This window comes from Anomaloglossus baeobatrachus, chromosome 6, assembly GCF_048569485.1.
Source record: "Anomaloglossus baeobatrachus isolate aAnoBae1 chromosome 6, aAnoBae1.hap1, whole genome shotgun sequence".
NCBI lineage: Eukaryota > Metazoa > Chordata > Amphibia > Anura > Aromobatidae > Anomaloglossus > Anomaloglossus baeobatrachus.
In genome coordinates, this window is record NC_134358.1 from 294,660,958 (window position 1) to 294,684,380 (window position 23,423).

General features: G+C 40.8%; 1 protein-coding gene across 1 annotated transcript in view; it reads right to left on the minus strand.

Moving 5' to 3' along the window:
- Window positions 1-5,582: 5,582 nt before the first annotated feature.
- UBE2QL1 (ubiquitin conjugating enzyme E2 QL1) overlaps window positions 5,583-23,423 on the minus strand; it is a 90,949-nt gene continuing 73,108 nt past the window's right edge. Inside the window, exon 2 of the mRNA XM_075314882.1 lies at window positions 5,583-6,416. Within this exon, the coding sequence (XP_075170997.1) occupies window positions 6,285-6,416 (132 nt within the window). The 3' untranslated portion in view covers window positions 5,583-6,284. The remainder of the gene's footprint in view (window positions 6,417-23,423) is intronic.

Here is a 23,423-nt window from a genome sequence, read left to right on the forward strand (position 1 = left end):
CAAACTCTCAGTTCACCGTTCTGCCCACTCACCCTTTGTTGACTGACAGATTAAGTACTGTCTGTAATGAAAACTCAGCTGTGCACTCATACACTGACACTGCAGGAATCTTGGGGCAGCAGGTTAGGGGTCACGCATATTTGCATATAAAAAAGTTGGTCTGATTTTTATCCAGAAAAGTTGGACAGGTGAAATTTATTTGGTATTCCATATGTCCCGCCAGATTATTTCTCGCCTACCATCCGTATACAGTTCATGTTTTTTCTCAGTAGCTATGATTCTACTAATCATTTTTAGGACCGTTTACAGTGTTCTATTTACAGAATGGTATAATGTATCCAGAAAAATTGGATGGCATACAGAAGGTCCGTGGGCTGTCCATTTTTTTTCTTGCACCCATTGCCTTCCATTGGCGAGTATCTGCATTTTTACAAGACCAAATACAGCATGCTGTGATTTCTTCCTCAGGTCAAATACAGTTGAGAAGAAAAAAAAAATCATAGATCAGCACTGACTCATTGAATAACATTTGTCAATTTTTTATCGGATTGCACTGGTCGCTTTTATAGGCAAGTGTGAGCGAATCCTTAAATTGAACCACTGTGTATCAGTGTAGCGATATATCATATTTTATATATTATATTAATTATTATATTTATATTATATTATATATATATATATATATATATATATATATATATATATATTTTATACATTTCAGACAGGATGCCTTCAGAGCTTGGATAGAGTTCAATCCTCAAGTCAGAGATTTTTTAGTGGTAAGAGGGGTCCTACACAATATTAGGGAGGTATTTTTAATGTTATGGCTATTTGGTACATACAGAATACCGTACACTTTTTACATTTAGCAGCTATATTTTGATTTCAAGTGAGCATATATCTGCCAAGGACAGTGCTACTCTACAGGACTTGTGTTATTGCTGCTCAGTTCCAATCATTACTATTGCAATGCAATAATATAGCCCATAAACTGAAATGAGGTATTTTTGTAAAAACAAAAAACAACAAAAAAAACCCCAAACAAATAATTTGTGTGCAAAAAAAATTCACAATTATCATAATATATGGATAACAAGACAGATGTTTGCAAAATCATACTGCGAGAACCTAAATACAGGTCCCTAACACATTACAAACGGATGAATCTGTTGATGTTTCCTGGTTCTTCACCATATAGCAATACCATGTATATTTTTGAAACTCTATTCAATTCACCAAAAAAAATATCTTAATCTACCTTTTAATTATTTCCTTTAGAACGACTATACCAATCACAATAAGTTCAACAAATAGTACATAGAGGTGACTATAAAAAAAAGTGGGGGTTGTTTATCTGTTTAATACCCTGAGCCTGACCCATTGGGCCCTGCCTGTCCACAGAGTTTTTAGGCACCCTAGGGTTTAGATGTTGCCCCCGTTCCTCGATGGCTGTCCCTTTTTGAATCTTTTGCACCCTATTTTAAAATGCCAGTTTGGATTTCGGGGTAACAAAAAGAGCTTAGAGTCCCCTTATTACAGGTTCTACACCAAAAAGCAAAGTGTGTACTATGCTAAATAATCCCAGTATAGACATAAGGCCCCTTTACACACTGAGACTTTCAGCAATCCCACCAGCGATCCCAACCTAATAGGGATCGCTGGTAAGTTGCTAGGAGGTTGCTGGTGAGAGGTCACACAGTCAGACGCTCCAGCGATCCCACCAGCAACCTGACCTGGCAGGGATCGCTGGAGCATCGCTACATGGGTTGCTGGTGAGCTGTCACCAGCAACCAGTGACCAGCCAGCAGCAACGCACTGAAGCGATGCTGCGCTTGGTAACTAAGGTAAATATCGGGTAACCAACCCGATATTTATCTTGGTTACCAGCGCACGCAGCTACACGTGCAGAGAGCAGGGAGCAGCGCACACTGCTTAGCGCTGGCTCCCTGCTCTCCTAGCTACAGTACACCTCGGGTTAATTACCCGATGTGTGCTGTAGCTACACGTGCAGAGAGTAGGGAGCAGAGCACACTGCTTAGCGCTGGCTCCTTTCTCTCCTAGTTACAGCACACATCGGGTTAATTACCCGATGTGTACTGCAGCTACATGTGCACAGAGCAGGAGCCGCGCACACTGCTTAGCGCTGCTCCCTGCTCTCCTAGCTACAGTACACATGGGGTTAATTACCCGATGTGTGCTGTAGCTACACGTGCAGAGAGTAGGGAGCAGCGCACACTGCTTAGCGCTGGCTCCTTGCTCTCCTAGTTACAGCACACATCGGGTTAATTACCCGATGTGTACTCTGCTACACGTGCAAGGAGCAGGAGCCGGCACTGACAGTGAGAGCGGCGGAGGCTGGTAACGAAGGTAAATATCGGGTAACCAAGGACAGGGCTTCTTGGTTACCGATGTTTACCGTGGTTACCAGTGTCCGCAGAAGCCGGCTCCTGTTGCCTGCACATTTAAGTCCCCTTTACACACTGAGACTTTCTAGCGATCATGCTGCACAGCGGGAAACAAAGGACCAAAGACTGGTCCTGAACGATTTGTAGCAATCAGCAACTTCACAGCAGGGGCCAGGTCGCTGATGTGTTTCACACACTGCAATGTCGCTGGGGAGGTCGCTATTATGTCACAAAACCGGTGACGTTACAGCGATGTCATTTGCGATGTTGCAGTGTGTAAAGCCACCTTAAGGGTGGGATATTACTTCTAGTCCATGTCAGGGTGAGGGTATGTCCCCCTCCCAGACACCCTATTATACTGGGAATGTCAAACGGGTATATAAAACCAACCTTTAATATCCTCTATTCATGTATATACTGGCAGTAAAAACTCACACATGTAAAAATCGGTAAAGAAAAACAACCGTGTTGCACCTCAAACTATTTAGATTTGTGGGTCAAATTCCCACCTAGTATCTGTTACATATATAATCCATATCAATAAAGGATCAGAACAAAGGCATCTATTTATATATTATTGTGCTCATCTCACTCGACACGTTCCGCCTGCTTTGGGTTCATCAGGAGTGGCAGATGTATAGTCAGATATTCAAACTGGGTACAGTCTTCCGCATTGTGTGCTAATGCTATGCTGTTACCACCAGTAGGTAGGATAGTAATGTAAACATCCTAAGGCTGCAAGAGTAACACAGGTAGTGTGCACATGGGTGTGCACACATTAAATGTTGGTTGTATATACCTGTTTGACATTCCTAATATAATAGGGTGTCTGGCAGGGGGATAGACCCTCACCCTGACATGGACTAGAAATAATATCCCACACTTTAGTCTATACTAGGATTATTTATTAAAGTACACACTTTGCTTTTTGGTGTAGTACCTGTTATAAGAGGACTCTAAGCTCTTTTTCTTACCCCAATATCTACATTTCAAATAGTGTGCAATAGGTTCAAAAAGGCCATCGAAGAACAGGGGCACCATCGCAATCCTAGGGTGCATAAAAACTCCGTGGACAGGCAGGGCCGAATAGGGTCAGACTCTGGGTATTAAACAGATATACAAGCCACCCTTTTTTTTACAGTCACCTTTATGTAGTTTGTTTAATTTATTGTGACTTTTCGTGGTTCAGCTGATAGACTAATGTGTATGAGGCCTCCAGGCTTGTCTGTCCAACAGATGATGTCGGGGGACAGAAGGATCCGATTTCGGACTGCCGATCATTTCTTTCTCTAAGCACAGTCTGGCGGCAGCTCTCTTACAGGAGGAGTAATGGGCCATAGATCAGTGGTGGTTTTACTACAGGTTTTGAGAAAGATAAGATTTTAAGGAAGAGATTGCCAAACTTTTATTTGAATTATGCACTAAAACATTTTGACCCCACTTTTGTGGGAAGTCTGATATACATGTAGTAAATTATGCCTACCTTTTGAACTTTACTTGATACATCTGTTGTACCAAATACTTGCATTCTGCATAAAATAAAATTTCAGAAGCATCTCCTATTAAAACTTTAAGCCATTATGGTGTTACTGTTACTGGAAATGTATGATTAAATAGTCAATTGATTATTACTAGTGTCTTGGTAAACGGTAGAACTTACACACTCTTGTGTGGAAAACCCCGCCTAAACTGCCTCGAGAGAAATAAGTGGGAAAAAAGTATTTCTATATTTATTTAGAAGGACCACTAATGCCCATTTATACACCTTTATTTTAGGGGAGGTAATTCAATAGGGATTAGTGGAGTATATACACTCTGACACTGTGCAATCAGTGCTGCCATAGTCAGACTGTGTAGGGACAAACTACTAACAAGAATGCGATATATAGGGACTAATTCATCCAACCTCTTACTTTTAAAATTTGGCCGACAACGTTGAAAGTGGTAAATTTAATGGGCAATGGGGAGTTCAGCAAAAATTTTGGAACATTTGGCGTTTTCACAGTAGATTAAATCACCACAAATCTTCACCGCCAAAATGGGTGAAGTTGGGAAAGGAGCAGGGCATGACCTCCCCGTCATATTCATCAAATGTGCTGGTGTTTTGTATGCCGGAACTGACACTCCAGTCGCTGACTGGAGTAGCATTTCTGGCTTGTCGCACAGAAGAGCACATCACTCAGAAGTGCCAAATTCATTAAGTAGTATGCGCCTCTTAAGGAACTTGGCATCTTCTACTCCAGCAACACTGGCATAGCACGAGCTTGTATTACACCAATCTCTAGGAGTCGTCCCTATAATTTTCAATGTATTGATACGTTTTCAGGTGAAGAATGGCAGAATGCAGAGTTTTAAGGAAATATATTTTAGAATCACTTTATGCCAGATACAGGCATCTACTCAGACCAGATACTGTTTTAGAATTAAAAAGTAATGTCATCACAAAATGACGGTTCAAACAAAGCACAGGTGCTCAGTGATCCCTTGTCATGGCCAAAAAGTTCAGAGCAATTTCTGTGGCTATCATCAAGGCATGGCGATATATGCAATGCAAGTAAGTGGGAAGGTGCACTGAACTGTATGGCCAGGGAACAAGAGTGCCTGTGCTTGGTTTGAACAGTCATCTTGTGCTGATAGACTCTCATTAACTATGAAAATTATAGAAACAAAAATATTATGAAAAACAACAACGGTAAAATGATAAGATTGAATGTGACATTACTGTATATGCTGTAGGATAACGACAAAGTGATGACAACCTGAAATCTGATTGTAAGTACTCCATGTTGACTGTAAAATCGCACATAATTTGTGATTTGGACTAATTTGACTTTACTTATTTTTTTAATATATCATTGTTTGTTACGAATAACAATGGAAGCCAAAGTCTGTATTCATATTCGCTGTAAATAGACAACACTTTACCATCAGCCAAGATAACAGAAACACACAGGGACAGAAAAGAAACAAATATACACCTTACATTACACGGTAGCAGACTTCATAATGAGCTAAGAGAAATGTCAGGCTGAGAATCCCGCCAGGGTACATCTAATTACTGTAGTAATGAGTCAATTTGAGGAGACAGGGGGACCTTTACTAATGGCATGAAAGCCTAGAAGTCGACCCCCTGGCTGCGGCTCATTGTGGTGGCTACAATCAGAAGAAATCTGCAAACACTTTTGAAATGATTTTATTTTACAATAGTTCCACACTATAACTCTTTATTTTTTTTCCACTGTTATATTTCGTCAGTTATCCAACACAGATCACATCGAACACAAATGAGGTCTAAAGTTTGAGTCACAGCGGACCACAGCTCCACATAAAGACAAATCTTCAATGTTGTGTTGACCTGCCAGGAAAAGAGACAAAGATAAACAGCACAGCAAACATGGACCTGCAATGCACTGCTTGCCTATTAAATATTAAAGGCTTCATGTACATTTACATAGATTGAGCAGCAGTGACTAGGACATCCACTGTTGCTTTTTGGCGCTGCTGTCAATGGAAGAAGCCGAAAAACCATGCGTCTAGGATGGACAATGAAGCAATCTCCGACTCCTCTCTACAGTGACCTGAAGATGTTCAGTCATCAGTCTTGAAGAATGACTGTAACACGACATTCTGTGCCACGCACTTTTTCTTCCTCCGTGTCTTCCAGTGTAAACACTTCTGAACATAAATAAATTAGGTCTTTCTGTCAATCACATTCTTAAACTGAAGCTGAAGTAGAAAAAGACAGATGGATGATGTATGATGTACAGCACTGAGGAGATGGCATGGTGACTTTTTTTCTTATATATATATTTAATTTTTCTCTCGGTGAGGTGGTTTTCTGCCACCTGTCTTGAAGTCTATTTACCAGGGTGATATACGTCAACCATCAGATACTGGCGGAGTAACCCAACCATATTTCTCATGGGTCTTCACCAAACTCTTAAATGTTGCTTCTGCCTCTTTGCGGCTAAAGGCCTTTTTAGATTTTCCAGCTTTTCTGCAGATGCGACCCTAAAGGAATAAAAATACAGAACACTATCAATAACCTTCAAACAATGTGATTCACAATGCTAAATATTTATCAGGACATTGTGCCTAGGCATCTGTGTGCGTTAATTTAGTATATTAAAACACATGAATAATTTAAAGCATAATTAAAAATAAAGTGATAATGAAATCATCTACATAATCTTAGCTTATCCAAATGCTCTAGGAATATATCAAATGAAACATATAATGAAAGCAAGCTTTACTACACAGTGTAGGTAATTTAGGATTGTGAATTGGTTTGAAGCAGAGGTTTCAAACACGCAGCCCGTGGGCCGCATACGGTCCCTCAGGCTTCTTCTTGCAGTCAGCCGGCCCGTGTACCCCGTGATGATCGTGGTCACTGCCTGTAGTAGTCATCGCTTTATTTCATTTGAATGAACTGCTGGCGCCGTGCAGAGCTCTCTGCTGAACTAAACCTAAGGCAGCAGTCGGCCAATAACAGCAGGCTAGCAGCTGACGTAGTGATATGACGTCAAGTACTGGACTATGATTGGCCGGTAGCTGCCATTGGTTTAGGGCTGCAGAGAGCTCTGCACAGTGCCAGCAGTCCATTCAAATGAAATAAAGCGCTGACAACTGGGGGCACCAGATGCAATTGTCACGTGGTCCATGGGCCAGCAAGTCAGAAGAAGCAGAAAAGAGGAAACCTAGGGAACGGAGGATAAGTAAGAAGATTTTTTTTATGTGTATATGAAGAACGGCATATAAGGGGAAAATACTACAGGATGGGCACAAGGATGGACATTTAACTACAGGATTGGAACAAGGATGGGCACATTACTACAAGGAGACCAGGATGGGCACATTACTACAGGATGGGGACAAGGATGAGAACATTACTACAAGATGGGGACAAAGATGGCCACATTATTACAAGGGCACCAGGAGGGGATTATTAATGCAAGATGGGAACAAAGATGGGTATATTACTAGAGGAAGGGTACCAGGATGGGCACATTAGAACAGGATGGGGACTAGGATGGGGACATTACTGCAAGAAGGGGACCAGGATGGGCACAATACAGGATGGGGACTAGGATGGGACACATTATTACAGGATGGGGACTAGGACAGGACACATTATTACAGGATGGGGACAGTAGTACCAGATGAGGACCCCATGGGAAAATTACCACAAGATGTTGGCCAAAATTGATATATGGTGCAATTGTAAAACAATAATACTTACTAAAAGGAAATAAAATATAAAGAAAAATCAATTCAAAATAAAAGCATGGAATTTTTTTTACCGTTAAAAATGCTTTTTTATATATCAACTTAAATAACAAACAATTATAAAAATATGATAGAATTTTTTTTTAAAAAAAGTGATTCTAAGGTGTATAGAAAAAAAATTATATGGTATTACTAAAAATGTCACTTTGTCCTGCAAAGAATACGGCCCCCCAAATATTTTTTTTTCTATGTGCGGCCCATACACCCAGCCGAGCTTGAGACCCCTGGTTTAAAGTAACTCCTTCTATACTATGTTTCAACTTCTCTGAACCTCTCTTCACCTTATATTGGAGACTCCCTTTAACATAACAAAAACATTGACATCTGCTGATTAATATAATGAAAGAAGAGGCTTATAGGAGAAAATATCTCTATGGTTCATGAAAACAAGTTAAAGGTACATTCACACATATAAAAGGTACACACATTGACCTTTGCAAGATTTTTGAGTTATTCGTAGGTGTCAAAAAAATTACAAGGTTTGATGTTTTAATGGAAGTTTCTTCAAGCTCTGGCAAAATGAGCAATGCGGAGGTGGGATGGGGCAGGTCATGACGAGCTCTGGCGTACTTTAAAACAGAAATCTTACTTCAGTCTAAGACTGGAGTAATATTTGTGGCACGGTGCATGGAGGCACACGTAACTCGTCAGACGTACCTGATTCATTAAGTGGCATGAGCCATTTAATGAATTTGGACCATCTGACTTCTCCACAAACCATCAAGAAAAATGCTGGTTTGATGAATCAAGGCCATTGTTTTATTCTCTGAATAATTGATAAACAGTTTTGTATCGTAGCATCAGATCACACCCTTTCATCACTTTCCTTTGCCATTAGTTGTATGTGGTTCAGGTAAAAAAAGAACTGTACAGACACTGGTGACATATATAATACCCAACATTTCCAGCTATATCACACAAATGATTTTAACCCCTTAACGACTGCATTACGTTGTAAAACGGTGGCAGTTAAGGGTACTTATTTCTTACTGCCGTTTTAAAATGGTGGTGAGAAATAAGGCTATGTTCGCACGTTGCGTTTTTTTCCGCGTTTCTGCAGCGTTTTTGGCAGCAGCGTTTTTGCGCAAAAACGCATGCGTTTTTGATTTCCAGCAAAGTCTATGGGAAAAGCAGAAATCCTGTCTGCACTTTGCTTTTTGTTCAGCAGCGTTTAATTTGCATATTTTTGGTCAAAAACCATGCTGAAAAAGAAGCAGCATGTCAGTTGTTTTTGCCATTTCTGCAGCGTTTCCTTAACATTGGAGTCAATGAGAAATGGCAAAACGCATGTTGGAGTGAATATTCTGCGTTTAATGTGCGTTTTACATGCTTTTTACCAGCGTTTTCCTGATCAAAAATGCAGGTGCAGTAGGGAAAGAACCCAGGCACAAACGTCATTACCTACATCACTTCCTTTTTACTATAAATACAGAGCTGAGTAGGTTTCAGTGCCTGCTACTATTGTGATTTCTCATAATATAAATACTTTGAGCTACTGAAATATAAAATGGCTTGGTTCCAGCGAATGAAGATAGATGTTGCTAAATTAATTGCTATGGTAAGTACATGATTTATTTTCTTTTTTATACATATTTATCTTTAAATATAGTTTTAAACTTATTGCTAAATGCCTTTAAAAATAAACTTAATATTCCTTGACAACTACACAAATTGTTGCAATCCTACAACTAAAGTAATTAGTGTGTTTAACATGTTAGAAATACATACCTTCTTTAATTGTTGTATATGTGCTATGATGTTTGTTTCTTGATTTTGCTACACAAATGTTATAATGATAATGTAAAGCTTTATAATCTTATAAATTTAGTAATCACTTCATTACAATTTTTTAAAATTATGTAACAGGTTGAATCCATGCCATGCCTATGGGATCCTACATGCCCTGAATATATGCAAAAAAACAAGAGGATGGACTGTTGGGGAACAATTTGTGCAGAACTGTTCCCACAATGGCATGAGGCTGATGCAGCCTTACAACATAAAATTGGTATATTTGTTGTTTAAATTAATTAATTTATAATTTTACTCTAATTTTTAGAATTAATTTTTCATTTTTGTTTTTTATTTACTTGCAAAATTAAAATAGAGCTTGACGTGCGGAAAAGGTGGCGTTCTGTTAAGGACAGATTTCACAAGCTAAGGAATGAAGGCATGAAAAGTGGCAGTTCACCGAAAAAACCCAATTTTATCTATTATGATGAACTGTCATTTTTATGCACAAGTCGGAAAACTAGAGAGTAAGTATTCATGTAACAGTATGTTAACATTGTTTTATAAAAATAATGTTATCATCACAATAAATTACATTGTTGTTATTATTGCAGGTAGAATTAGAAAAATTAAAGATGTTAAGAAAAAAAAATACATGCATGGCAGCCATATGTGGGATGCTGACTTGCTATGAGGAAGAGGGTAGTTTCCCTTCATCAGGCTCCATAATTTCCAAAATCGAACAGATTTTTGACGAAGTCAAAAACCCACCAACCCAAAAGAATACTGCAACTATTGCCCCAAACCCAATCTACATACCAAAACCTTATTCTCTAAATCAAAATACCTATAATCAAAATGTGCACCAACAATATTTGCAACAAGCCATACAAACTCAAAACCCCCAATCTAGCCAAATGAATATACAACCCCCGTTAAATGTAAATTTGCAGTCACAACAACAACCTCATGGATATTTCAGTAGCCAATTATTTTCAGATCATTAATTTCATAATGTTCTAATCTTATTTTTCTGTGTGATGTTTATAAAAAATTATGTATTCTTCATACATATAAATTATATGTTGCACATATGTTGTAATGTGCTTAAAAAAGGCTTTATGACGTTAATAAAGCTTTGTAAAGAAATAAATTAATTTTTTGCTCCAAAATCTGTGTTTGTATACTCTAATTTTGCTACATATGAAGTGTTTTCATGTTCAAACTTGATGATTTTAGAGTTATCATTGCTTCAGGAAATGACATCATAACAAATTAACATAAACTAGACAGGAAAGGCAGACATTTTTGTATTTGAATCATTTAACTTTATTTTTGAGTCCAATAACATGACAAACGCATATGCGTTTTTTTGAAGAAAAACGCATGTAAAAAGCGCTAAAAACGCACTAAAAACGCGATAAAAACGCATGCGTTTTTAGCGCTAAAAAATGGTCAAAAGCCATTTGGTCAAAAACCAAGGGAAGGAAAACGTGCAGAATAAACTGCAGGTACTCCGACGCAACGTGCGCACATAGCCTAAGTCTGTAATGCCCCCCAGTATCTCAAAATCTCCAGGATTTCAACACTTGGGTGTAGCTGAGACCCGGGAGATCACGATCACGATTCTGGTCTCCGATCACGTGATTGCTGTTATACTCCGTTTAACGGCGATCATATATAAAGAAAATGCAGCTCCAGGAAAAAAAATATTTCTTTATCAACTGGTGTGATCAAACATGTCTCAGATGGGAGAGAAATGTCCTGACCCAGTCCAGTAAAAGTCCCTTCGGCCTCCTTCCAGCTCAGTAGCTTGTAAAATGGCAGGTGCATGCCTTGTGCACCTGACGAAATGTGCCTTAAGTTCTCTCTCATTTAAAATGGTAAAACATTTCAAATGAGAGACAAAAGTCCTTCCTGGTCCCCACCAGTACCGTCATTAGAGTGGAGTCCCTGGCAGCACCCTTCTCCTCTTGAAAAATGGTGGGCGCATGCACACTGCATGCATGCCTGGCTCTCACCCAGCACTCTGCAAGGAGTGTGACTGCGATGACATCACTGAGGTTACCGCAGTTCACACTTGCACTCTGTGTTACCCGGCAAGTGTGATCTACAGTAACCTCACTGACGTCACTGCAGTCACACTGCACACAGAATGCCTGCTCTATCTGCATTCTCTGAGCGTTCCCCCATATACTGGAAGACTGAGTAGTCGTCAGACCTTCAATATTGATTATGGCAGACCACGATTAGGGATTTTGCAGAGAAATTGGTGAAGAAATGTTTCTCTTGGTTTCATTCTTTTACTAATTTTCTATTTTATGTCTTGCAGGTTCGCTTTTGTGGACTACGTCGGATTTGGTGAACTGTTGGAATAGCTGGATTTTTTTTCATTGGGATTTTCTTTATAAATTGGTGAAAGAGTGAATGTGTTAAAAAGTGTTTTTTCAATTTATTTTTTCTATTATTGACTGGGTTAGTAATGTCGGGTATCTAATAGACACCTCAACATTACTAAACCTTGGGCCTGATGCCAAGTTGACATTATATAGCTGCCATCAACCCCATATATATCTATGATTGCCACCGCACAATGGAAAATGGGAATAGCTAGGGCAAGGCACCAGGATTGGCGCATCTGATGGAGGCCCCAGTTCTGGAGCAGCTGTAGCCTGCTAATTTTAGGCTGGGAAGGGCCCCACCCACTCTGAGAATACCAGCCTGCAGCTGTCTACTTCATCTTGGCTAGTGATCCAGTTTGGGGGGAAACCACACTTTTTTAAAAAATATTTATAAGTAAATTATTTAAAAAAACAGCTTGGGGTGACCTCTGTTTTAGATTACAAGCCAAGGTAAAGCTGCCACCTGCGGACGGCAAGCTGTAGCTGTATGCTATACTCTACCTGGCTATAAAAAATAGGGGGAACCCCACATCAGTTTTTAAATTATTTATTTTTTTGGTAAAATACAAAGCTAAACTCCTTTTAGTTCCACATGAAAGGCACAAAAGGGTGCAAGCTTAGAATATGTAGGGGGTGGGACATTATATAGGTGTTTTACATCTATCTCTCTATCAATCCTGAGATTTACCCACCACGCCAAATTTTGAAAAGGAAATATTCGCAGGTGTGCTCTGCCATATTGGTTAAAATTGGTGTGAGTGCAATGCGATGTTTTCTCTCATTGCACTGGCAGATTTTATACGCAGATGTGAGTGAACCCTAAGGCTATGTGTCCACGTTGCTTTTTACCTGCTTTTTACCTGCTTTTTCAACTGCAGCGTTTAATGCCAAAATGGATGTGTTCTGCTTTTCAAGCAAAGTCTATGGGAATTTGGGTTTCTTGTGCACACTATGTTGTTCAAAAAGGTGCCTTTTTGTGGCAGAAATTTGGGCAAAAACTCAGCTTTGCAGTTCAAAACTAAAATGGCAAAAACAATTGACGTCAATTGTTTTTGCCATTTGAGTTTTGAACTTCAAAGCTGAGTTTTTGCCCAAATTTCTGCCACAAAAAGGCACCTTTTTGAACAGCATAGTGCGGACAAGAAACCCAAATTCCCATAGACTTTGCTTGAAAAGCAGAACACATCCATTTTGGCATTAAACGCTGCAGTTGAAAAAGCAGGTAAAAAGCAGGTAAAAAGCAACGTGGACACATAGCCTAAAAGTGAGAAATGTGGTGCTACAGCAACATTTTTGTTAAAGAGAAAGAAATTGTTCAATATGAAGACTTACTGTTATCAAATTATGTGAAGCACCTGTTGGTTGAAAATACTCACTATACCCCTGGATAAAATTTGTGAGGGGTCCAGTTTCCAGAATGGGGTCACTTGTGGGGGGGGTTTCTGCTCTTAAGTACCATAGGAGCCCTGCAAATGTGACATGGTGCCCACAATCTATTTCAGATTTTAAAAAATTCATATATTGCTACTTCCTTTCCGAGTCCTCCCATTTGTCCAAACAAAACTTTTAGACTAAATGTGGGGTATCGCTGCACTCATAAAAAAGTGGGTAACAAACTTGGTTCACTTTTTGGTGTTACCTCTTGTAAAAGTGAGACATTTGGTGCTAAAACAATATTTTTGTTGAAAATTTTCAATAAGACAAAAAAATATTATCAAATTTTGTGAAGTACCTGTATGTTCAACATGCTCACCATACCCATGGATAAAATTCTTGAGCGGTCTAGTTTTTAAAATGGGGTCATTTGTGAGGGGTTTCTGCTGTTTAGGTACCTCAGGGGCTCTGCAAATAATATATGGTGCTCGCAGTCTATTTTATTTTAGCCAAATTTGTGTTCCATTTTGCTGCGCAATCCCTTTTAAAAGTAAATAAATATTGAGGGTAAAGCAACATTTTTAGGTAAAATGTAAATTTATTTTTTTTTTCATTCCGCTTTGAATTCATTCCTGTGAAGCACCTGAAGGGTTAATAAACATCTTGGATGTGGTTTTGAGCAGTTTCGGGGGGCAAATTTTAGAAAGCTGTCACTTTTTGGTATTTGCTGTCACTTAGGCCTCTCAAAGTTACTTCAAATGTGATGTGGTCCCTAAAAAAATGATTTTGCAAATTTTGTTGTAAAAATGAGAAATTGCTGATGAACTTTGAACCCTTCTAAGTTACTAATAAAAAATTGTTTGTTTTTTTTTTTTTTTTCAAAAATTGTGCTGATGTAAAATTAGACATGTGGGAAATGTCATTTATTAACTATTCGTGTGTCCTAACTCTGTGGTCTGTGAAATTTTCACCAAATGTTTGATTTTTTCACAAATAAACACAAAAAACACCATCCTTAATAAACTTGTAACATAAAGCACAATATGTCCCTAAAAAAATGTATCAAAATCACTAAGATTCGCAGAAGCGTTTCAGAGTTATTACATCATAAAATGACAGTGGTCAAAATTGGAAAATTTGGCCTTGGTCATTAAGGTCAAAATTGTCTCTGTAACTACGGGGTTAAATGACAAATCACATCAATTAATTGTTTTCAATTAAAATGGGAACATTGATATATTTTTATCAGACTATGGAGAAAGACTGCCATTCACTGAGTAGGACCGCCCACTTGACCCATATTGATACAAAGAACAGGGATTTCAAATTAATAAAAATCAAGGTTTTCTGAAACTTTTCACACAAAAGTGTATATCAATGTGCTCAGTCCCTCCTGCTCTAGAACATTCTGTTTACACATCAGGTATCATTTTTATCATGACTGGTTCCTTTAAGAGGAATCTCTCAGGATGTTTTTGCTTTGTAATCTAATAGCAGCATGATGTAGAGGCTGAAACTTGTGATGTGTCACTAGGCTGTGTGCTGCTGTGTCAATAAAATCAGTGTGTTAGGCTGCTTTCACACTTCCATTTTTTGCACAATCCGTTTTGTCATTTCTTATCTGTCATTGAAAAATTTAATGAACCCATCCCGGGGAGGAGAGAGGGAGGGGGAGAGGGAGAGAGGAAGAGAGAGGGAGAGAGGGAGGGAAAGAGAGGGAGGGAAGGAGGGAGGGGTGCACACAAAAACGACGACGCACACACGGCGCACACAAAAACCATTGCATTGTGCGCTGCTTCTGCCCACACAAAAACCATTGCATTGTGCGCTGCTTCTGCCCAACGGTCACTCATTCCATGACTGATCCGTCGCAGGACGGATGCAACGCAAGGCCTTCAGTCGCAATTTTGCAGGATTCAGTTTTTTTTCAGAGCGACGGATTGTGACTGATGGAAAAAAACGGAAGTGTCAAAGCAGCCTTATCAGCAGATTATCGAAACAGGATTAGGGGTCGTGGCTCTTTGCCAACTGCTCTGCTAACTCCACCCAACCACTAAATAATAGCTTTTTGTCAATGTACAGAGTACACAGAAAGCTGTCAATCAGTGGTGTGTGTTATACAAGGCTTAGCATTCTGCTAGATCTGCAGCAGAGGAAACTGTACTTGTATCAAAATGGCAGCAGGCAGACTAGCAAGTGACAAACTAGTGATATCAGACCCTACAGCATGCTGCTCTCAAATTACATAGCACAAACCTGGTGACAGATTCCATCTGGATGAGAGAAGTGCATTGCAGATGATATTTAGTAACGGTTCAGTACAAGTTCTGTAGTGTGTTAGTGTGATGCATCTTTAATTGATGCGTCATATACTTTTCTATCCTACTTCTGACTTCATTGTTTTATCGTGGGTGCTAAATAGAAAATGATCCCATTTACAAAGTGGAATGAGGCCACGGATGTAATTCCTGCTGGTATTACTCTTACTTCTAACAGGTTCCAAGCTTTTAATCTATTTTTAGCAGCAAATAAGACAAAGAATGCTCACAGCAGCCTGACTGTTTAGAGAGATTATTGCACTGAGCGATGGCAAATGTGTGGGCGGCAGTGACCTGAGCCTTTCCTATGATTAGGACAAACCGAACTTACATTTCCAAATAACGATTTCATATTTGGTTATCATCGGAACTAATGTTATTACATGGTAAGTAAATATGTAGCTAATTTATATTAATGCGTCAGGAAAAGTAGAATATTTTAATACTCTAGTTCCAGACATATTTAAAGATTGTCCTGAATCGAATGTGATTGGCTACACCAGTGATTAGGATTAGGATGTAATTCCTAGAGAAGTGAGCAGAGCTGTCCATCATCAGGGCCAAACTAAGAAGGTGTAATATACCAAATATGAGTATTACAATACTTTGCAAGCATTAATGATTTGCACTCCTTATTTAAAGGGGTTGTCCATTATTGATTACTCCAGCTTAATCATTACAGGGCCAATTAAAATAAAAGCAATGGATACTAACATCTTGCAGTAGTGCTATTACAGTGATATCGGCGCCACTATTCTTGGTGGGTTACACGACATTGCGTCACAGGTCTGCATTAACCAGTCAATAGTCCATTAGTTGAGGTTACGTCCACAGAGCAAAAATAAAGGCTACAGCTAATTACCAGACGCTCATTAGATGGAGCAGTCTCGTGACATAATGATGCATGACCCACCGGTAATAGCACCAGCATCTATGGAATGGCACCTCTGCGGAAGGGGAGTATATCATTTTCTTAAATGGTGTCCCAAAGTGATTAAGTAGGGGTTGTCCATTAGTGGTCAATCCCTAAGTATGCACTGCTCTGTATGAATGTACATAAGTACTGTTCGTTATAATGGTATGGTTCACAATAATTGTACATGACTTTGCAGTGTTACAGAGATAATTAAAAAAAATTCCTTAAAGGGAACCTGTCTCGTGCAATATGCACCCAGAACCAGGAGCAGTTCTGGGTGCATATTGCTAATCCCTGCCTAACCATCCCTATATCTAGTAGCATAGATAAAGAGATCTTTAGAAAATTATTTCTAAAGATCCTTTATGATATGCTAATGAGCGCAGGAACTCGCAAGGGTGTTACTTCGCCCAACTAGTCCGCCCTCTTAGCATGTTAGCACGCCCACAGCAGCGTGCTAACATGCTATTCAATGCCCATCACCCAGCGTTATTAGTAGTGTACCTGTGTGTGTGTTTTTACAGCCTCAGACACATGGTTTAGGCTCAGTGCGCATTATCAGAAGTCACCGAACCTCCGGTTGTGCGCACTATGAAGCTGGTGTACGCGTCTCGGCTTCAGAGGGATCTAATGTGCCTGACCGGAAGTGCTGGGGACTTTTGATAATACGCACTGTCGCTAAACCCGGCAGTGACAACAGACACAGGTAATCGCATCACTGCCAATGACACTGGGCAATGGGCATTGACTAACATGCCAAGATGCACCTGTGGGCGTGCTAACATGCTAAACGGGCGGACTAGTCAGGGGATATAATGCCCTTGTGACCAGTCCCTGTGCTCATTAGCATAACATAAAGGATCTTTAGAAATACTTTTTCTAAAGATCTCTTTATGGATGCTACTAGATGCTGGAACTGTTAGGCAGGGATTAGGTGTATGCACCCAGAACTCCTCGGGGTACTGGGTGCATAGGGGGCCTGACAGGTTTACTTTAATTTTATATACAGACACAATAGAATTTGCTAGTCAATGTGATCGGTTAACATTCTATATAGGCTCCAGCCACTGGATAGAGCTTAGGGCAGTTTGAACAAAAGAAGCTCAGTGCTGAGAGTAGTTCATCATGAAATGCAGAAATTTGCAGGAACAGCAGTCAAGTCTGAAAACCTTGAGGCATAATTCCCTCAGCTAAGACTGCATACCCTCTGAAATGGGGAACTGCTAGATTGATCACAGGGAACTGCCCTATATTTCAGTGGATAAAGCAGCAACTACTAAGGGAACAGTTAAGGGGGTGTTACACGCAGCACCCGCCCCTGTCGTTTGTGCGTCACGGGCAAATCGCTACCTTTGGTACACAAAATCATTTGGAGCAATCACACATCCTTACCTGCCTAGCGACGTCGCTGTTGCCGGCAAACTGCCTCCTTTCTAAGGGGGCGTTTCATGCGGCGTCACAGCGGTGTCACTAAGCGGCTGCCCAATAGAAGTGGAGGGGTGGATATGAGCGGGACGTAACATCCCTCCCATCTCCTTCCTTCCTCATTGACGGCGGCCGCAGGTAAGTTGCAGTTCGTCGATCCTGAGGTGTCACACGTAGCGATGTGTGCTGTCTCGGGAACGACGATCAACCAGCGTGCTCAACAATCAACGATTTTTTAAAAAGGAATGACGTGTCAACGATGGACAATAAGGTGAGTATTTTCCATCGTTAACGGTCGTTCCTTGCTGTCACACGCAACGACGTCGCTAACGATGCCGGATGTGCGTCACGGAATCCATGATCCCGGCAATATATCGTTAGATCCGTCGTTGCGTGTAATGGGGCCTTAAGAGTACACCAAGGACGTAGATATAAAGCCTGAGGCCTCTCCTTGGGATAGACTGCACTGAAGTCCACCAACCTCTGAATGATACACCCAACCAGTAAATTGAAGTTTGACTTTTCTCTCCTGTTCTTTTGAACCCATATTTAAGATATTATCACCACACTGCGGTACCGGAGGATACAGTACAGCGTGGTGTTTCCTACACAATTCTATTTTCCACTATGTTGTCGATTACGTGAAATAGAAGGCACGACCACCATTGCACTCAGGTATCACCACTTGCCCATTACCCTCATATCTGTGCACCACAAATGCTTATACAATATATGTAAACATAAGGTATTATAAAATAAGTTCCCATAGTACTGAATATGTATGGCAATAAAGGAAAAAAATATAGATTTTTTTGTTTGAAATATACACATGTTCGAAAGAGTTCTCTATCTCTAGATAGAGTGCCTCAGCCTTCCGGTTAAATAGGTCAGTTGCAGGTAATTCATATATGTCAAAACTCTTATACAAAGGTTGGTATAAAACATGGTCTCAGTTGGGAGGATAATGTCTCACACAATTTACTGCATCACTGAAAGAATAATAATAGACCCTATACAACAGAGATAAAAAATCAAGGCTGAAAATCAATCATTGAGAAAACATCTCTACTTGGTATTGTGTGTTCTGAGGCCTTTTATTGATGAAGGGGTTAATTGTCTTCAGCCCAGCAGGGTTCCATTAGGTATGAATGCTGTATTTCAAGGCCACTATCAGCAAGACTAACAATACCTGAATGTCTCTAACAAGAAGAGAAGTAGTGGAGAATGCCTCCCAGCTTCACCTACAGAATGAGTAACCTTGATCTGCTTTACCGCACAGATGTAATGAAGTGAAGCTTAGCTTCCTGCTGAAATCAGTGTGTGCCAGGCATTCGTTTTAGATAAAGCTACAAACATATAAAGAACGCAGTTATTGCAATAAGTGGTCAGCACGAAAAAGAGACAGATTACATCTCTACCTGGACCTGCTCGAGAGACAGCTGCGTCTATCACCAAACACTGTTGTAGCCACTCTGTGGGTGTCATAAGTGTAAATGATCGCTTATCGCAGTGGAAGAGAACCTCTGCAATGTAAAACCTGAAATGTATACTATGGGTGGTTAAATGTATTATGGGCTAGGTGTAAGAATTGTCAGCGTGCTGGGTGGCTCTGCCTATTCACATACCTCCACCCATGGGTATGTCTAGTCTGATATATAAGAATGATTGTTTGGTTACTTGGTCTCTAAGTGTTGGGAAGCAGTTTACTTCCTGGAGGCACCCTGTGAGGAGTCCATGTGGGTGTAGAGCTAGCTGCAGACTTCACCTGAAGATACACTGGCTAAGAGGCCTTTGTTATGTTGCTGCAGTGCTGGTTTATGTGTGTGAATAAACCAGCTGGACTGTTTAAATAGAATACCGTTCTTGTGTGCTTTAATCTAGCAGCCAAGCGAGGGTACCCCAATTAATTTGGTGAGAACAGCCTTACATAAGTGATGGAAGAGACGTTATGACCAATATCTTTGGATGGTTGATGCCCTCTTTGTCCAGGAATGCTGGTGTAGCTGCTCATCAAGACAAAATGAAAGACTTTGCTGTCTATCACTTCAGGAGATGTGATGAGCTCCTTACTATGGTCAAAAGGACAGTACCACACTTTATTTAAACTCCCAGCATACTGTTGGGAGTTGCCAGTTGTCAAGCTTGGTTACACCCTATACTCTGGTGCTATTGTTCTGTTGTGCTCATCCTGGTACCTGGGTGCTGGACCAGGGCACGGGATTTCGTGTGTTTGATATGGATTCAGTACTCAAGAAATTAAAAAAATAAAAGGAAAAATAAAGAAAATAAGAACGAAGTGAGCGCTTCATACTTACTGAGGCTCCGTTGCGGCTGTACACTGCTCTCGCAGCTTCTTCTTCACTTACTGGGTCAGGAAGAGCCGGGTAAATTGCCAGGTTTGTCGCATCTAATGGATGCAACAATCCCGGGCAGCTGCAGGCTGCTATTTTTAGGCTGGTGTCTGGCCTAATAACCATGCACCTCCCCAGCCTGAGAATACCAGCCCCCAGCTGTCAGGCTTTGACTTGGCTGAGTATCAAAATTGGGGGGTGGGAGGGGGAAATCGCACATCGTTTTTTTAAACTATTCATTTAAATAATTTAAAAAGCCACATTCGGTTCCTCCTCTTTTGATACACAGCCAAGATGAGCGCATGGCTGGGGGTTGCAGCCTGTGTCAGTGAGCTTTATCTGTGCTGGATATCATACAGGGGGACCCTACGCAAATTTTTTTAATTTATTTTTACTGTACGATATAGGTGCACACAGTATAATATATTGATGCACACAGTGCCTGTGATTGAAAGCAGTCAGCTAATATGCTGCCACTCAGGGTGGGAGCACATCTGAATGCAACTAATTATAGGTGCCGGTATGCGGGAAAGCAATGAATATTTACAGTGGGTTTATTATTGGTCTGGGAAGTGAATGATCAGCCTGGAAGCAGTGTACCGCCATGACGGACGCTTGTTATGTAAAGCGCACGCTCTTATCCCTTCTACCAACATTTTTAAATCCCCTGATTCTGGTCACCATAGACTTATATGGGGATCAGAATCCAGACCGAAACCAGATTTTAAAAACAAGATAACATGGACCCGCCGGCCCTGGTTATCTGCGAGTCCACTCATCACTAGTCAAGGCAATTTGGTTGTAAAAAAATGCATATAAAAACTGCAGAGTCTGCAATTTTATTGCTATAGGAGAAATGAGGTAAGCACATGCCAGACGTGTCTAGTAGCAATTATGATCCTCTGGGGAGATTTTAAAAACGCTCAATCCTTGTTCCTCCTGATAGCACAATTAGGGGACATGTATAAATCACTCCATGCACATGGCTGCCCAGCTGGCAACTATCTTAGCCATCTCTCCGATACACAGGACCACTCCTTTGGCCAAGCTATTATGTACAGTCTATGAGGGAGTCACTGGTACGGCCTAAGACACACGGCATGAAAATCGGTGCGAGTGGAGTGCGATAAAAAAAAAAAAATCGCATTCCACTCGGACCAATATTAGCCTATGTGTCAGCACACATGAGCGTATATTTTCCCAGCCCTATTCGGACCGAGAAAACAATCGCAGCATGCTGCGACTGTAATGCGAGACTCATTCTCTCGCACCCATTCAAGTGTATAGGGCGAGAGGAAAATCGCACTGCACTCGCGGTACACCGATTTACTGCGAGTGCAGTGCGAGAATGGCAACGGAGGAGAGAGGGAGATAAATCCCTCCCCTCCTCAGTGCTGGCCCGCCCCTCCTCAGTACCGGCCTGCCCCCCGCAGCTGAGGTCCGCTCGCACGGTCGGACCTCAGTCGCAGGGACACACGCATGACACTCGGCTCTGCTGTACTGCCAGTGTGAGCCGAGTGTCATGCGAGGGGATTGCAGTAATCCCCGTGTGGCCCCAGCCGCAGACGTCTGGGGGCAGCTTATCTCCTGAAAACAAAAGACTAGGCAGTCCAAAATTGAACACACTGGGTCCTTAACTCCCCCAACAATCATTTTTGTACAAACATTTTGTGACATTTGTCATTTTCACATCAATTTGAGCACGCTCCCTCATAAGCCCGCTCTTCTCATTCATGATGATCTGCGCCGTACGTTGAAAAACATCAAAACGCCACTCAAAAAAAAACAAACAAGCAAAAACATTTTCTATTTTAAGTGAGTTATTACTGTGAATGCCATTTAGACAATTTTTTAAATAATTTGACTAGAACTATGAAAATTACTATTATTATCGTTTTTCTAAAGTCACATGTCATTTGCTAATAATGACAAGGGGGCCTCCAAACCATCAAAAAAGGTTCAAAGTGTCTTTAAAGTCATGTCGGTGCATGGTCATATGGGACACTTTTTTTGGTGGCTAAGGGGGGCTTTACACGTTGCGACATCGCTACCGATATATCGTCGGGGTCACATTGTTAGTGACGCACATCCGGCGCCGGTAGCAACATCGCAACGTGTAAATCCTAGGTGTGACGATGAACGAGCACAGAAGCGTACAATATCGCTGATCTGTGTAACTTTGTTCATTTCCATAATGTCGGTTCGATCGCAGGTACGATGTTGTTTGTCGTTCCTGCAGCTCCTCACATCGCTGTGTGTAAACCCGCAGGAGCGACAAACATCTCCTTACCTGCGTCCCGACGGCAATGCAAAAGGGATAAGGTGGGCGGGATGTTATGTGCCGCTCATCTCCGCCCCTCCGCTTCTATTGGCCAGCCGCTTAGTGACGTTGCGGTGACGTTGCTGTGACGCCGAACGCACTTCCCCCTTGAAGGAGGGATTGTTCAGCAGTCACAGCGACGTCGCCGACCAGGTATGTGCATGTGACACTGCCGTAGCGATAATGTTCACTACGGCAGCAATCACCACATATCGCATGTGTGACAGGGCGGGTGCTATCGCGCTAGACATCGCTAGCAAATGCTAGCGATGTCGCAACGTGTAAAGCCCGCCGAAGCCTTGGCCTTCTCAAAGCCACCACATCTCCACCACCACCATAATTTTACATTTTAAGCACATATTTACACGTCTTTTTTCCACCAGGCATGCCTTTTTGGAGTTTGCAGTTCATTGACCTACTGCTTTATTCTTCATAATAAAGGTTTTCATGCAAAGTATTTTAAGCTGTTCTTTATGAAATAATCATCTGATTGAACATATATAATAGGATAAGCATGCAATGAATTAGAAGTGAATTAGGCATTTTTTTCTGAATGGAATTTCTCAGGAAAATTTGCGCCAAAAGGTGAATTCGAACATTGTTTGATCCACTCACATCTAGACATCACATTTCTGGCTACATGCAGCCAAAAAAAGTTTCTTGCAGTTCATTGCTCTGAAGGAATCCATATGTATTACTAGCTGTGTAAAGAAAAACTATATTAACTGAGTTATCCTTTAAAAGCTGTAACTGACATCCTTAAACCAAATGTCTGGTATTAAACATAATGCACTGCTGTATCATAAGAATTGCTTGTAAATTAAAGTATATGCATGAGTAAATAGTTTGATAAATTGGCCAAATGCTTATTCAGCCGACAGCTATTCCTCGCTCC